Source organism: Dendrobates tinctorius, unplaced genomic scaffold (assembly GCF_039654945.1).
Source record: "Dendrobates tinctorius isolate UK_male_01 unplaced genomic scaffold, ASM3965494v1 ptg000007l, whole genome shotgun sequence".
Lineage (NCBI taxonomy): Eukaryota > Metazoa > Chordata > Amphibia > Anura > Dendrobatidae > Dendrobates > Dendrobates tinctorius.
Window position 1 is genome coordinate 30,090,092 of NW_027361675.1, and position 16,746 is coordinate 30,106,837.

At 47.3% G+C, this 16,746-nt stretch overlaps 1 protein-coding gene across 2 annotated transcripts in view; it reads left to right on the forward strand.

Annotated features, from left to right (window-relative positions):
• The window catches only part of RPS6KB1 (ribosomal protein S6 kinase B1), an 83,024-nt gene extending 70,008 nt beyond the window's left edge, over nt 1–13,016 (forward strand). Inside the window, exons 15-16 of one of the 2 annotated variants that reach the window (XM_073573024.1) lie at nt 1,604–1,684; nt 9,919–13,016. In XM_073573024.1, coding sequence (XP_073429125.1) covers nt 1,604–1,684; nt 9,919–10,156 — 319 coding nt within the window. In that variant the 3' untranslated portion in view covers nt 10,157–13,016. The remainder of the gene's footprint in view (nt 1–1,603; nt 1,685–9,918) is intronic. The other variant, XM_073573027.1, reaches the window with a different exon arrangement.
• Nucleotides 13,017–16,746: the final 3,730 nt, after the last annotated feature.

A 16,746-nucleotide genomic window follows, 5' to 3' on the forward strand; every position in this document is an offset into this window, starting at 1 on the left:
AGAGCTCCATTTTTAATTCCAAATTTTCTTTTGCCAGGGATTCTGATTTATTTTCCACTTTTATTATTCTTGCCTCATTGCTTTCAAACCTCTGTGTGAAGCTCCTACATACGTCTTGTAGGTAGGCTTTGTTCGCCTCAAAGCCGAGTCTAATAGACTCGGTCAGGGCTTTGCAGAAATTAGCTATGAATCCCTCAGTAGCTACCTTGTTCGATGTCAAAAACTTATCAAAATTGATTGGTAAAAATGAAGGATCTGCCAAGTCAGTAGACTCCGGGCACCCCCTTTTTGGTTGTGGTTTAGTAGGACTATGGTTGGGGGAGCAACTATGCGACGCACAGGTTGAACCCGTTGCTCGAGGGCTGCCTCCCAAAGCTGCCTCCTCTGGTCCCATCCTTTTATATGACTTAGAGCTGTCCATCTCCTCCTCCAAAGATATCTGCCCCCCTACATTAATATCTATAGAGCTTGCGTTTTGTGGGGGACCATGTGTCTCATTTTGAGATTTTGGGTCCAGAGGTCTTTGGTCCAGCCCTTTTTGTATTACTTTACTGTAAGATGTCATATATAAATTTTTTTTTGAGGGCGTTAGAGGTCATATTTCCTTTTTTTATAGGAGATCTGGACCTAAAGGAGTTAATAGATTTTAAAGAATCTGATGTTGGACCTGTATTATTGGGACCCCTGAATTTTGAAGCCCTAGCAGTGGAGGAGTCCCTCTTTTTTGTGGATTTAACTCTATTGGCCCCAGTTTCCATTTACAGGGCTCCTGTCGCAGGTTCACAGTATGAGCTATTTTATAGGGTCTTCCTTCTGAAAGCAATTTAGCAAGTCACAGTCCTAGAAATCTTATAGTTCCAACAGTACATTAAACCCCACATATAATTCCTAGGAACTCAATGGTTTTCTTCAGAATAAATGTTTTGACCACTGCGGGAGGGGATTATTACTTATTTCGCTTATTAGGAGAAAGCAATCCTACAATAAGTAAGTTAGTCACTGTATATGTAAAAAGGCACTATATAAGTACTATAATAACAGTTCAGTTCGAAGAAATTAGAAGGACTTCAATGTTATCCTTCTGCAACAGATGGCAGTGTTGTAAATAATATCTTTCTCTATTTAACTGCTTGATCTATTAAGCACATATATGTAAATATGCCAGGGACGATGAGGAGTTCATAGAATATATGAATTCAACACAGTATGGCTGTGTTATACTAGTTATCTCAGTCCAGTTATATCGCTGACCTCTGGCTCACGCTGAATCAGGCTGATTTCTGCCTCCCAAATCAGTTCCTATGTATCTCCTAACCTACCTCAGGGTCACCAGTTTTAATTGTATGGTTTATCAATCACTGCCTGACCCTAGGTTTAACAATAGAAGTGTACTCTGAAGCAGCCAAGCTGTTTCCCCTTCTGTTTATTTACAGGGGATTAATGTCAGTCTCTCAGTTATGCCTCTGCTGCTGCCACTCACCGCCTCTCTGGTCCTTCTTATTCAGCAGGTGTCACCGCCATTTTCCTGCCTTATGTCTGGTCTCTGGCTTCTCCTTTTGTCTTGCCGTGCTCAGTGTCTCCAGAGCACTGCTTTCTTCCACAGGTCCCTCCGTCCTTTCTTTACCACAGACCCGACTCACAGCCGCTTCCTGGATCTTGTTGCTTCGTCGCCACTGCGTGTGAGGTAATTCTGCGTGTGAGGTAATTCCCTGTCAGCTGGTGAGCAGTCTTTTCCCGCCGCTTCTTTTCTCTCACCACTGCCAACTTCAGGGGTCTGTAACTCTATAAATTGCTCCTCAAATTCTCTGGAAATGGAGGTAGATGGTCCTCAGGGGTATGTGAATATTTTTTTCAGGTACTCTGGGTTAAAGGTCTTCTGTTGCACCGTGAAGGTCGCTTTATTGGGATGACTGTACAGGAGCCCAGCGCTCAAGCTGCCACCATCTTCAGCGCTCAAGCCACGCCCCCATTAGTGTTTTTTTTTGACCCAACAGGCTCCCTTTAAATTGAATGCAGACACATACCAATTAAAGGGGGCTTAAAAACACTCATTTGGCTCAGCTGAATCTGGGACTGGGGGAATGTTAAAGCATATGCCTGTTTTCCATCTATCTCTACCGTTCTCTAGCTCTATGAAGCCAGAGCTGTCAATCAAAGAACAGAGGTGGGGGTGGAGATTAAGGGGGAAATAATGGATGGGAAGATGTATTTAAATGATTGGCCCTGCGTAAATCACCATGCGGCAGGACTTAGTTTGAACAGTCATTCTGTGCTGAAAAAGTCTCTTTCCATGTGGCGTATTGGCTGCGGATGTTTCCACAGATGTTACAGCATAGTGGAGGGGATTTTATGAAATCCCGTCTCCACTATGCGTGCAGGGATTGTGGGTGACACACCCACGAAACCGGACATGCGGCGCGTCTTTATAGACCGCAGCATGTCTATTTATCTTGCGGAGACGCTCAGTCTCCGCAACAATAATAACACAATCTAATGTATAGGATGTGGTGATTCCGCATGGTTCAATGAACACATGCAGAATCACCGTGCGTAGAAAGCCGGCAGCGCTTTGGACGGAAAAGGCATGTGCCTCTTCCAAAGCGCTGCCGTGAACGTGGAAACCTACCCTGAAGAAGACCTATCACCAAATTTATCATGTTGACCTTGACACACCATGATGTAATAGTGGCTGCAGAGCGGGGTTGTGTTTTTTTTGTTCTGTTTTTTGCCTCTTCGTTGTAGAAATATTGGCAATCAAAAACGTAACTACGGTAGTTTGGAGTCAGATATTTTTCAAAAGTCCAAATGGGTGTTATCAGAGCTTTCAATGAGAGCATGTACTTCTTATCCCTATGCAATGCTGACTAATCAAAAGCAAGCAGCAGCACTCAGAGGATAGAAGAACACTACCACCATAGCGTGGAGCAGGTTTCTCAATGTGAGATCACACTCTGCTGTGCTTGGGCAAGTTGTACTTGCATTGCAGTGTGATATTCCACTGTGCAGCCACTATTGAAGTGTGTCCAGTTCAGCATGAAATTTGGTGAAATGTCCTCAGACATGGCGATTTCAAGTTCCTGGGTCAGGGACCCAGCATATGACTTGTCATCAGAAAAAAAATGAAATGTTATTAACCTGCAGTTATTGTGTTAATCTGCAGGTTAATAGTATTATAACTGTTGGCCTACACTGAGCCTAACGCTGTGGGGAGAAAATGAATTTTATTCTGCCCGGCAGCACACTGGTTTCAGTCATAGGGGCGGTTCTGGCGCTGGTTCCGTCACCACGTCCCCGGCTCGGACTGACAGCCAGCCCGAATCCCAGGGCACGGTTACAGACTGAACCAGCACCGCCCACGTAACTGAAACCATGAACTTGACCCTGGATGACACTGACTCTGCATTGGGGCCAACGATCATTCAGGGCTGGGGTGCGGTTAAAGCCGCTGCACTGTACATTCACAGCGGTGACTAGATCAGCGCCGGCGCTGCCACGTGACTAAAATACAGAAACTCTGGGGTTGGCGGTGATGGGATAAAGTTCAAGTCCTACGCCTCATTGGGGGACACAGAGACCGTGGGTGTTATGCTGCTGGCCACTAGGAGGACACTAAGTAAACTAGAAAAAAAGTTAGCTCCTCCCCTGCAGTATACACCCTCTCGCTGGCTGAGATTCTCCAGTTCTTACTTAGTGTCTATAGGAGGCACTTGGGTCTGGTTTCAGACCCCACCGTTTTTATTTTATTTTTGAATTTTCTGTACATTTTTATTTTTCAATTAACGGAGTGAAGGGGGCGACGGTTCCTTTCTACGGACCGCTCTCCCCCGAGCCAACAACAGGCAAGCACGTGGAGTAACCCTTCCCGTACACTTTCCTGCGACGAATGAGGCTGATTCCTCTGACAATGGTTCCCTTATGGTCGGTACTCCACGGATACGAGGGCAAGCGCAGCAGGATGTAGCACAGGAGTGCATGGAGCAGACCTGAACAGCGCTTTTTCGGATGCCCTGAATCAGCCCCAGAGCTCTCCGTCCCCCTACCACAGGGTGGATCGATTGAGCAATACCCCCGTGTAAAACCTCCTCCAGCTCTGCTACATCGCCTGGAGGATGAAACTGAAAGACCCTGGACAGCGACGACCTGACTGAGCACAGGAGTGGAGGTATGGAGTCTGGTCCTTGTTCCCGGGAGAAGCGCTGACTTAGCGTCAGCGGCGGTACACTGGCGCCCGGTCGAGGCCCCCCTCACCCGGCGCTTACCGCAGGGAGGCCAGAAATTTAGCCCCCGGATTTTTCGGCCTCCTTAGCTGCAATGTAAATAGCGCCGCCCTCGATAGCGCCGCCCCCGGCACCTACAGTGGGTAGGCCAAAAATTTAGTCCCCGGCTTTTCCGGCCTACTAGTCCGCAATTTGAATAGCGCCGCCCGCACTATCGTCACTGCCCCCTCCTCTTGGCGCCTCTCATTCCAAACGAGACGCGCAATTCTAATCTCGGGGGCCATGTCTGTTACCTCTGCTGCAGTTAACCCTTTCAGGAGCAGCCGAGTTCCGGGTGACGCCACAGGGCCACCGTTTTCCTCCCGGGGGACATAACACAGGACCGTGGGTAAGCTGCATCTGCCCTCAGATTAAAGCTTAACCTGTTCCCGGCACATTCCCTGCAGCTGCAGTCAGACTCTGCCATTAACCCTTTCTGGAGTGCTATGCCTCACTCACAGGAGGCTACACGGGCCGCTAAGAAGCACACTGCGCTTTTCTACCGTGTGTACTACCTGCAAGTCGGCCTTACCACAACGAGCATGACTTTCCAGTGCTCAAGCTAATCCGTTATGCACGGACCGCGACCCGGCCTGCGTCCGAACCGCGCCCCGACCCTCACAGCCGCTGCTGACGGGCCTCCTGCGTCTGGTACCCCCGAGTGGGCTGCATCCATGTCACGGTCGGTGGAGCCTCTGACCAAGGCTATATTCCCCCTCCGGGAGGACTGTCTCTGCCAAAGCGGGCTCATGGCACGTACCCTAGTCGCTTTCGCACCTCAGCATCAGCGACTCCTGTCTCTCGCTCGCCCTCTCCTGAGGTTCACAGCAAGCATAACTCTGATTTTGTATCTGTCACGTCAACCCCTCAGAATCCCCCAACTGATCAAGAGTCGCTTGATTCTCTTATGGAATCAGTCAGCAGGATTCTGAGGTTGAATGAGGAAAATATTCCCGCTCCAGCACTCCTCATTTAAGGAATAAGCGTGTGCGCTGGTTATTTACCAGCCGTCCAGTATCATAGGGATCAGCCATAAGTGGTTCACTGGGCAAAAGTTTACTCTGGCTAAATACCCTTTTGATCTAGACCTAATGAAGGATCGATTACAGATCCCTCCGGTGGACCCTCCTGTACCGTGTCTTGCTTCCACAAAGCTCCTATCTGTTTCTGAGGGTTCCTCGGTCAGAAACCCCTCCGATCATCAAATGGACTACCTTGCCTGTTCAATTTTTTGGAAGCTTCAGGAGCGGTGTTTGTTCCATCCTTCGCCAAAGTTTAGGTCACTAAGGCATGGCCGCTTGGGCAGAAGTCCTGATTACTGCTTTCCAGGGCACCAATCTTCCTCCGGAGACGACCTCTGTCGCTAGCCAGATGATTCACACAGTGAACTTTGTAGTAGACGCTTCTTTTCAGGCCGCCTATTGAGCGGCTCATACTGCCGTTAATGCGATCTCCATTAGAAGAGCCCCAGGGCTCCGTGGCTAGTGGGCGGATGCCACATCTAAAAGTTTGTTGACTTCTCCCCCCTTTTCAAGCGGGTCATCTTTTTGGAGAGAGACTGGACCAGCTCATTTCTGATACTACCGGGGGGGAGAAGACAAGTGAATTCCTTCAACAAAGGGCTGTTTGGACGTTTTCGCTCCAACAGCCGATGTGTTTCGATTTTCTCGCAACAATTCCAGTTGGTCCTCCTCTGCCTTCTTTTTCGGATCTGGTCTGTCCCCGCATGGAGACAGAGGCTCCCAGATCTCATACAGATCTAACTGTTCTTGGAAACCCAGGCCTAGGGCTTCTGGATCTAGGGGAGCCAGATCTTAGATCTACCTAATGAAGACAAATAGGTCAGGAAGCTGGTATTCTTCGGATATAATATACAATTTCTCCCCCCCCCCCTCCAACTTGAGTTTTCCTTTCCTCTTCCTCCAAGAGAAAGACAAGAGCCTTCCTTCGGGCTGTTCAGGCTCTTCTAAGGGACGGAGTCATGATTCCGGCCCCCCTTCACGAAGGGTTTTAGAAGATTTTATTCAGTCCTTCTTTTGTGGTTCTAAAAGAGGACAGGACGCTCTGGTTCCGGCTCCTGTACATCTCCCCCCCCCCCCCCCCCCTCTTCCCTTGTTTCCGAGGGTCATCAAGAGATCAGAGCGGAGGTAATGCCAGTGATCCTAGTCGCGCCAGACTGGCCGTGCTGAGCATGGTATGCAGAACTAATACAACTAGTCGCTGACATATATGGATCTACTCAGGGCCCGATTTACCACCAGAACTCCGGGGTCCTGTCTTTGACGGCGTGGCCGTTGAATCCTGGTTTTTAGCTCAGGCTGGTTTCCCTCACTACGTGATTTCAACCATGATTAGTGCCAGGAAGCCTGTGTCCATGCGCATCTACCACCGCACCTAGACAACCTTCCTTTTTTTGTGGTGCAAGGGTTCATGGTCGATCACCTCCGGTATTTTCCATTCTGGCCATATTGGAATTCCTTCAATCCGGATTAATATCAGGCCTTGCGCTTAGCTCGCTCAACGGCAAAATTTCGGCCTTGTCAGTGCTTTTCCAACACAAATTGCCACCAAGCTTCAGCTCAAGACGTTCATTCAGGGAGTTTCCCATATGGCTTCTCCTTAAAGAAGACCATTTGACTCGTGGATCCTTAACCCGGTTCTCGGGGCCTTTCAGGAGGTTCCTTTTCGAACTGCTGCAGGACGTGTCACTGATCATCCTCTCTTGGAAGGTGGTCTCTCTAGTGGCAACTACGTCAATCAGACGAGTTTCGGAATTGGCAGCCCTTTCCTGCTGTTCTCCGTTTCTGAATTTTCATCAGGAAAAGGTAGTTCTCAGGACGCTCCCGTCCTTCCTGGACAAGGTCCTCTCCTCTTGCCATCTCAATGGGGAAATTGTTTTGCCTTCCCTTTGTTCCGGCGCCAGTCCATCGCATTGAGAAGGCTCTCCACACCCTGGATGTGGTTAGGGCACTGAGACGGTACATGTCACGGATGGCTCCTTTCCACAAGTCAGATGCCCTGTTCATACTTCCAGACGGGCATAGGAAGGGTCTAGCCAGGTTGATTCGCTTGGTGATTCAGGTATCCTACTGTGTCAGGAACGCACCTGTCCCAGCGGGGATTAAGGCGCGCTCTACCCAGTCAGTGAGCGCCTCTTCGATCTTTCGGCACCAGGCCTCGGCAGAACAGGTCTGCAAGGCTGCGACTTCGTCCAGTCTGCATACTTTTACAAAAAGTTACCACATTCATTCTCAGGCCTCTCCGCAAGGCTGCGACTTGGTCCAGCTTGCGTACCTTTACAAACATTGCCTAATTCATTCTCAGGCTTTTGCGGATGCAGCTCTCTGCAGACACTGCCTGCAATCGGCAGTACCACGGTGTTCACTCAGTGGTACATGGGGTATTAGCATATGTATGCTCACCACCCAGGGACTGCTTTAGGACGTCCCACGGTCTGTGTCCCCCAATGAGGCGTAGGAGAAATAGGGATTTTTGTGTACTCACTGTAAAATCCTTTTCTCCGAGCCAATCATTGGGGGACACAGCACCCACCCTTTTTAGCCTATTGGCTCACTGTAGCATTCTTAGGCGTTGATATTGTTATGGTTATTGTTAACTGTTTATGCTCCTACTGCTTTCTTCACCGAACTGGAGAATCTCAGCCAGCGAGAGGGTGCATACTGCAGGGGAGGAGCTAACTTTTTTTTCTGGTTTACTTAGTCTCCTCCTAGTGGCCAGCAGCATAACACCCACGGTCTATGTGTCCCCCAATGATTGGCTCGGAGAAAAGGATTTTACGGTGAGTACACAAAAATCCCTATTTTCTCCCCAGAGTGTTCAGCTACGTCCAAGTACCAGCCAGCATTATAACACACTTAGGCTGGTTTCACATTAGCGCTTTTTAAGCGCACGCACGGCCGGGGGTAGCTCCGCCCCCGAGCCGGCTCTCTGCCCGGCGTGACCGCCCCTTGCTTGTAGCGCCGCCTCCTAGCGCACAGCGGCGCCTGCGTTCGGCGCACCCTATCTTTAGCATAGGGTGCGCAGATCGTGCGCAGGCCGTGCGCTAGTTGCGCTTTGACCTGCGCTGCGCACTTTTGACGGTGCGCCGTGCGCGCCAAAATCAAACTTTTCGGATTTTGGCGCGCACGGCGCACCGTCAAAAGTGCGCAGCGCAGGTCAAAGCGCAACTAGCGCACGGCCTGCGCACAATCTGCGCACCCTATGCTAAAGATAGGGTGCGCCGATCGCAGGCGCCGCTGTGCGCTAGGAGGCGGCGCTACAAGCAAGGGGCGGGCACGCCGGGCAGAGAGCCGGCTCGGGGGTGGAGCTACCCCCGGCCGTGCGTGCGCTTAAAAAGCGCTAATGTGAAACCAGCCTTAGCCTGTAGAAAATCCCAATATCTGCAGGGTTCCGAACGTATTCAGTGGACGGAAGGTCCAGATATATGCGACAATGCAGACTCCTGTATTGACCTGCAATATCGGTCCACTACTCTAAGCCACAGAGTAAAAGATGCATGTTACCATCACATATCATACTATACTATACTCTTCAATGCATGCTAAATACCGTATATACTTGAATATAAGTCGAGATTTTCAGCCCCAAAAATTGGGCTGAAAGTCCCCCTCTCGTCTTATATTCGAGTCATATACAAAGGGGGTCGGAGGGGGGGTGGGGGTGTCAGGTCATACTTACCCGTCCTGACGCTGTGTCTTGAGCCCCCAGCTTCTCCCCGTGCTCTCTCTTCCTGCCTTCAGCGGTCACGTGGTGCTGCTCATTAAAACTCATGAATATGCGCATATTCATGAGTTTTAATGAGCGGTACCACATGACCGCTGAAGGCAGGAAGAGAGAGCGCGGAGAAGCTGGGGGCTCAAGACACAGCGTCAGGACGGGTAAGTATAGCGATACTCACCTGTCCTGCGTCCATGGCTGCTTGCTGCTGTCTGTCATCGGTCAGTGACTTCAGATAGCAGAGGGTGCGGTGACGTGATTAGAGCGCGCCGCGCCCCCTGCAGTCTGAACGTCACTGACTGATGACGTGGCAGATAGCGGTGATGAGCAGCCATGGACGCAGGACAGGTGAGAATCTGACACCCAGCGACGGAGAGGTGAGTATGTCTTTTTATTTTTACATGCAGCATGGGGGCAGCATATGGGGGAATAATCTATGGAGCTTCTTATGGGGGCAGCATATGGGGGAATAATCTATGGAGCTTCTTCTGGGGACACCATATGGGGGAATAATCTATGGAGCATTTCCCACCCTAGACTTATACTCGAGTCAATAAGTTCTCCCAGTTTTTTGTGGCAAAATTAGGGGGGTCGACTTATACTCGGATCGACTTATACTCGAGTATATACGGTACTCTTTTGGTGTATGTTGGGTTATGTCACTTAACTGTGTATTTTTGTGCTGTGCTTAAACATTGATTTCAGCAAACATCTTATTTTGTGATGACCAAGAGCCTTTGAATGTGTATAAAAGGAAAACAAGAAAAGTTGTGCAAAGTTGTTTATCCTAAGAAGAGTTTTTTTTATTGCATAAATGCTAAATGAAGGCTATCCTACCTTCGGATCTTGAAAATTGTAGCAATTACTAAATTCACGAAGTCACTTGCCAGCGATTTAACATTCCGTTCCTGTTTAATTTTTTCAGCCCTGTGAAGTTTTCCCCTGGGGATTTCTGGGGACGAGGAGCAGCTGCTGGAGTCACCAATGCGCAAGCACCTGCTGATTTCCGAATGGAAACAAGTGGTGTGGAACAAATGGATGTAACAGTAAGCGGAGAAGCCTCAGCACCCTTACCAATCAGACAATCTAATGTCGGGCCATACAAGAAGCAAACTTATCCATTGATCCCTAAACGACCGGAACATCTACGTATGAATCTATGACATTGTAGTGTTTCCTGACACATTGACTTGTACAGGTGGTGAAACCAACGGACATAAACCTAACTGAAAGCAAAACAAAATATATAGGTTTTGGGTTCTTTTTCAGCTTCCTATGCGTGGGAAAGTGAAATGTCCTGCTTACTGCATGGATCAGTTTGGCAAGATTAAGGTGCGAACGTATAATTTTTAAGATATAATTTATATATATATGCTCAAATATATATATATTTCAATCAGTGGTGCAAAAAAAAAAAGGAAACTGCAATCAGAAATACTGCAATCAGAAATAGAGACAATGTATTAAGCTCCCAGCATACTCTTTCAATGCCATAGTTGAAAAATGAACATATTTTCGCAAGGATTTCACCTTACTTTACACGTTTACATTTTTTTAAATATCACCATAAAATGAGCTCAATGGATGGAAAATATGATTCTGCAAGGACAAGAAGTCGTGATTCAAGTAACAGAAAATGTGTTGTCTTAAAAGCTAAAATGTGTTTTGCACAGAATGATTGAACATGTTGTAGGAGTTTCTTGAACCAAAACACAGTTGCCATGCATAATCTTGAACTTCCCTAATGCCATGTTGGTTAGGGCTAGTTCTACCCAGAAACCATTGGCAGTCTTCCATTGTGTTTTGGGAAATGCATGCATTGGGGTGACTTCTGCATCACTGTGTGATTTCTTGCAATTGTGACGAGTTGCTTTTCGGTTCAGCAAGAGAAAATGAGTATTGATGACCTCAATCGAATCCAAGGCACATGTAAACCTTGACACTGGAGTGTTACATACTACCAGTAATGTATTCCTGTTTTATCTTTTCCTTTTCTCTTCCTCCATATGTAAAGCTTTCTCTGCGGTTAGAAGAACTTGAAATGCTGGGGCTTTCCGATTGTAAAAGTATTATATGGCCTTTCTATTTGTGTCTTCCATAGATGGGGAATACTTTCCCTTGACCTAGGGAATGTTATCACACTGCTGGTCTTGGATTCTGTGTGAATGGTTTAACTCTTTGGCTTATAGGTACAAAGAAATAAAGGTAATTTACCTTATCTGCCTTAACAAAGCAATTTTGTGAACATCTTTGAGAAGGTAAATCATGATCACTTTTGTATTGTACACTTAATGGCATCACATAAGTGTTTTACTTATCTTCTTGTATTCATGTAATAAAGTACATTAAGACTGGAGTATGGTAGCATCACCTGAACCTGCCACACACAACCGTCAACCCATAGTTGAGCCTAGGAAACAAGCCATACCAATGTTTATGTATCGATGTCACTGACTGAATAAAGAAAGCATCCATTTGGTGCAATTGGCATTGTAGCTATTGCTATTTGTTTCATGTATAATGCCCAACCTACCACACTCATAACCATGTCAAAAAGTGGCACCCTACCACAGCTTATATAAAATGGCCGGTCTCCAACAAGTGACTCATCTGCTGTATGTTTTCATTTTCAATGCACACAATGAACTCTGTATTATGTGGACCCATACCAGTGAAGGTACAGTTTAGTAGCTTGAAAGCACAAAGGGGAGCTATTGGTGAACCCCAAAAATGGATAAATGTGTACATTGGACTGTAAAGGACTGCTTTGCAGTATACAGCTGAAGCACTAATGGGTTAATTTGTATTTGAGTTTTATTTCGCACTCATTATTTCCAGTAGAGTTTAGTGTGCTCTAATGATGAGCAGTTCTTACATTTGAAAGTGTTCAGTATGGGTTGTAATTTTAGACCAATTCTTATATTACTGTGCTAATCAAATAATGAAAATGTAGGTTTGCGCCTTACGTTGACAATGATTGAGAAGACTGCTTTTATGCCAAACTTTAAAGAGCTTTAGTTTATATTTCATCAGATATTTATATACTTACAAAATCTTTGCTAGCACAATAGTCAAGGAAAACTCCACCCAAAACCCTAGTGTCAGGTTTAGTGAGCTGTCGCCTCTTGGGGTCACTGTATACTGTTTTACCACCGATAGTTCGTCAGTGGTTTAAACATTTGTTACAATCTGCTGGACATTTCCATGAATAAAGATTCATATTCTGTAGGCAAATACAATCATAGCAACGTTGATTGATGAGTGTTATTTACAGATATCACTAACAATTACCGGTAAGCTTACTGGTTTTCTGAATATAGATTATAGATGAGTGAATCGATTCGCAAGACACAGGTTAACAAGTCAGGTCAATAGTCCTTGGCCGCCTGACGGGAAGCCTGTGAACCACCTCATACCTGAAGACACTCATGGGCTCCTCTTTTGGTTAGCCAGTCTGGTAGGAGGCGGCTCGCAGGGCTCCCATTCATCCGGAGCCACAACATATACTGACTTGATTTCTAGAACAATGTTTTAAAGCAAATGTATTTGTTCATCTCTAATGTAGACTAAATGTTACAATTTCTTTGAAACTAACGAATCATTAGAGTTATTGTTAAATGTACATGGGCCTATACCCACTTTCATGCAGTAAAACATAGGCATACACATTTTCTGTGTGGGAGAATTCTTGGCAAGTACAATTTTGGCAGGTGGGGTTAAAAGCAGATGCCAGAAAGTTTGCTTTTGGTGTGGAGTTTTCCTTTCATGAAAGCTATTTTACAGAATGATTGCTTTTAAAACGTTGGATGTGTTGTTTTGTGAAGCAAGCATACTGTTTAATAGCAGATGTGATGCCTATATTAGAAATAAGTATTGACAGTATTCAGTTCCTTTATTTTAATTTATGATTTTTATAAATTTTGGTTTTTATAACCTTATTTGACTTCTCGTGCTACAAACTGTAAACAGATGCGTGTTTTATCTATTTTCCCTAATAAATTACTTATGAATGCCACAAAATGATCAGGTGGGTGAACACTTCTTCTTTGGTGTTTGTTCATTATTTTACTTATGTTTTGTCTTTAATGGTTAGCTTACCCAATACATAATGGCTAATCACTGTATCACTGTTGGTGGCAATTATAAATCCGCACATATTCTATAGGGTATTCCCATCTTAGATATTTAAATAGCCATAGTTTCAATAAACCCCAGCTCATCTTACAGCCAATGAATTAACTAAATTGTATAGTATCTTATTTGTCCAAAATGATGTTTTTAGCAAAATAAAATCCCTCCAAAGCTTGGTGTCTCCCTTCTAACTTGTTGTTCACTGCCTATTGTGAAGTGTAGTCTGTGTAGCAGTAGATATGCTGAGACATTTACGGGAAGTGGGATGGGGAAAGCCTTCCTCATCGCTCCTGCTCTTCTTTCAAAGTGCTAACAGTCATAACCAAGAGGCAGCCTTGCAGTTGGGGGAGCACAAGACATTTGATGATCGTAGTCGTGCAATGCATGCCGGGATGCTGATTCATAGGAAATCACTCAATCAAGTTAGAGAATGGGAATCGGACAGTTTTGGACATATTTTATGGCTCTTTGCACTAAAAGTAGGTTTAAAGATTTATTTCTCCTACGCCTCATTGGGGGACACAGAGACCGTGGGTGTTATGCTGCTGGCCACTAGGAGGACACTAAGTAAACCAGAAAAAGTTGGCTCCTCCCCTGCAGTTTACACCCTCTCGCTGGCTGAGATTCTCCAGTTCTTACTTAGTGTCTATAGGAGGCACTTGGGTCTGGTTTCAGACCCCACCGTTTTTACTTTATTTTTGAATTTTCTGTAAATTTTTATTTTTTAATTAATGTAGTGAAGGGGGCGATGGTTCCTTTCTACAGCCCGCTCTCCCCCGAACCAACAACAGGTAAGCACATGGAGTAACCCTTCACATACACTTTCCTGCGACGAATGGGGCTGATTCCTTTGACGATGGTTCCCTTATGGTCGGTACTCCACGGATACAAGGGTAAGCGCAACAGGACGTAGCACAGGAATGCATGGAGCAGACCTGAACAGCGCTTTTTCAGATGCCCTGAATTAGCCCCAGAGCTCTCAGTCCCCCTACCACAGGGTGGATCGATTGAGCAATACCCCACTGTAAAACCTCCAGCTCTGCTACATCGCCTGGAGGATGAGACTGAAAGACCCTGGACAGCGACAACCTGACTGAGCACAGGAGTGGAGGTATGGGGTCGGATCCTTGTCCCCGGGAGAAGCGCTGACTTAGCGTCAGCGGCGATACACTGGCGCCCGGTTGCGGCCCTCCTCGCCCGGCGCTTACCGCGGGGAGGCCAAAGTTTTAGCCCCCGGCTTTTTCGGTCTGCTAGGCCACAGTTTAAATAGCGTCGCCCTCGATAGCACTGCCCCCGGCACCTACAGTGGGTAGGCCAAAAATTTAGTCCCCGGCTTTTCCGGCCTACTAGGCCGCAATTTGAATAGCGCCGCCCGCGCTATCGTCACCGCCCCCTCCTCTTGGAGCCTCTTATTCCAAATGAGATGCACAATTCTAATCTCGGGGGCCATGTCTCTTACCTCTGCTGCAGTTAACCCTTTCAGGAGCAGCCGAATTCCGGGTGACGCCACAGGGCCACCGTTTTCCTTCCGGGGGACATACCCACGGTCCTGTGTTAAGCTGCATCTGCCCTCAGATTAAAGCTTAACCCCTTCCCGACACATTCCCTGCAGCTGCAGTTAGACTCTGCCGTTAACCCTTTCTGGAGCGCTATGACTCACTCACAGGAGGCTAAACGGGCCGCTAAGAAGCACACTGCGCTTTTCTACCGTGTGTACTACCTGCAAGTTGGCCTTACCACAGTTAGCATGACTCTCCAGTGCTCAAGCTAATCCGTTATGCACGGACCGCACCCCGACCTGCGCTTCAACGCCCCTCGCAGCCGCTGCTGACGGGCCTCCTGCGTCTGGTACCCCCGAGTGGGCTGCATCCCTGTCACGGTCGGTGGAGCCTCTGACCAAGGCTATATTCCCCCTCCGGGAGGACTGTCTGCCAAAGTGGGCTCATGGCGCGTCCCCTAGTCGCATTCGCACCTCAGCATCAGTGACTCCTGTCTCTCGCTCACCCTCTCCTGAGGTTCACAGCGAGCATAACTCTGATTTTGTATCTGTCACGTCAGCCCCTCAGAATCCCCCAACTGATCAAGAGTCGCTTGATTCTCTTATAGAATCAGTCAGCAGGATTCTGAGGTTGAATGAGGAAAATATTCCCGCTCCAGCACTCCTCATTTAAGGAATAAGCGTGTGCGCTGGTTATTTACCAGCCATCCAGTATGATAGGGATCAGCCATAAGTGGTTCACTGGGCAAAAGTTTACTCTGGCTAAATACTCTTTTTATCCAGACCTAATGAAGGATCGATTACAGATCCCTCCGGTGGACCCTCCTGTACCGCGTCTTGCTTTCACAACGCTCCTATCTGTTTCTGAGGGTTCCTCGACCCCTCCAATCATCAAATTGACTACCTTGCCCGTTCAATTTTTTGGAAGCTTCAGTTTGTTCCATCCTTCGCCGCAGTTTAGGTCACTAAGGCAAGGCCGCTTGGGCAGAAGTCCTGATTACTGCCTTCCAGGGCACCAATCTTCCTCCGTAGATAACCTCTGTCGCCAGCCAGATGATTCACACAGCGAACTTTGTAGTAGACGCTTCTTTTCAGGCCGCCAATTGCGCGGCTCATACTGCCGCTAATGCGATCTCCATTAAAAGAGCCCCAGGGCTCCGCGGCTGGTGGGCGGATGCCACATCTAAAAGTTTGTTGACTTCTCCCCCCTTTTCAAGCGGGTCATCTTTTTGGAGAGAGACTGGACCAGCTCATTTCTGATACTACCAGGGGAGAAGACAAGTGAATTCCTTCCTCAACAAAGGGCTGTTCGGCCGTCTTCGCAACCAACAGCCGACGTGTTTCGATTTTCTCGCAACAATTCCAGTTGGTCCTACTCTACCTTCTCTTTTGTATCAGGTCTGTCCCCGCGCGGAGACAGAGGCTCCCAGATTTCATACAGATCTAACCGTTCTTGGAAACCCAGGCCTAGGGCTTCTGGATCTAGGGAAGCCAGATCTCATAGATCTACCTAATGACGACAAATGGGTCAGGAAGCTGGTATTCTTCGGATATAATATACAATTTCTTTCCCCCCCCCTCCAACTTGATTTTTCCTATCCTCTTCCTCCAAGAGAAAGACAAGAGCCTTTCTTCGGGCTGTTCAGGCTCTTCTAAGGGACTGAGTCATCATTCCGGTCCACCTTCACGAAGGGTTCAGAAGATTTTATTCAGTCCTTCTTTTGTGGTTCTAAAAGAGGACAGTTCCATGCGACCCATCTCTGGATCTCAATTGTTAATCACCTTGTCACGGTACGGCGATTCCAAATAGAAAATCTCAGTTCAGTTGTCACTCCCATGGAAAAGGGACAGTTCCTAGCATTCATCGACGTCAAGAGCGCTTGCCTTCACATTCCGATTTGCCTGTCCCTCCAGTAGCTCCTGCGTTTTGCAACTCACGAGGAACACTTCCAGTTCGTGGCCTTGCCCTCTGCAAGGAATCTGTGGATAACAGTATATACTCTTTCCCGCCTAGGGCGGAAGATAGACTGCAAAAAGTCTCTCCCAGGACTGGCTCACACTTCCCGCGGATTCACCACTCTCCCTCCAGGAGAGACCCAAGCCTTACAACAAGCAGAGCGGCCT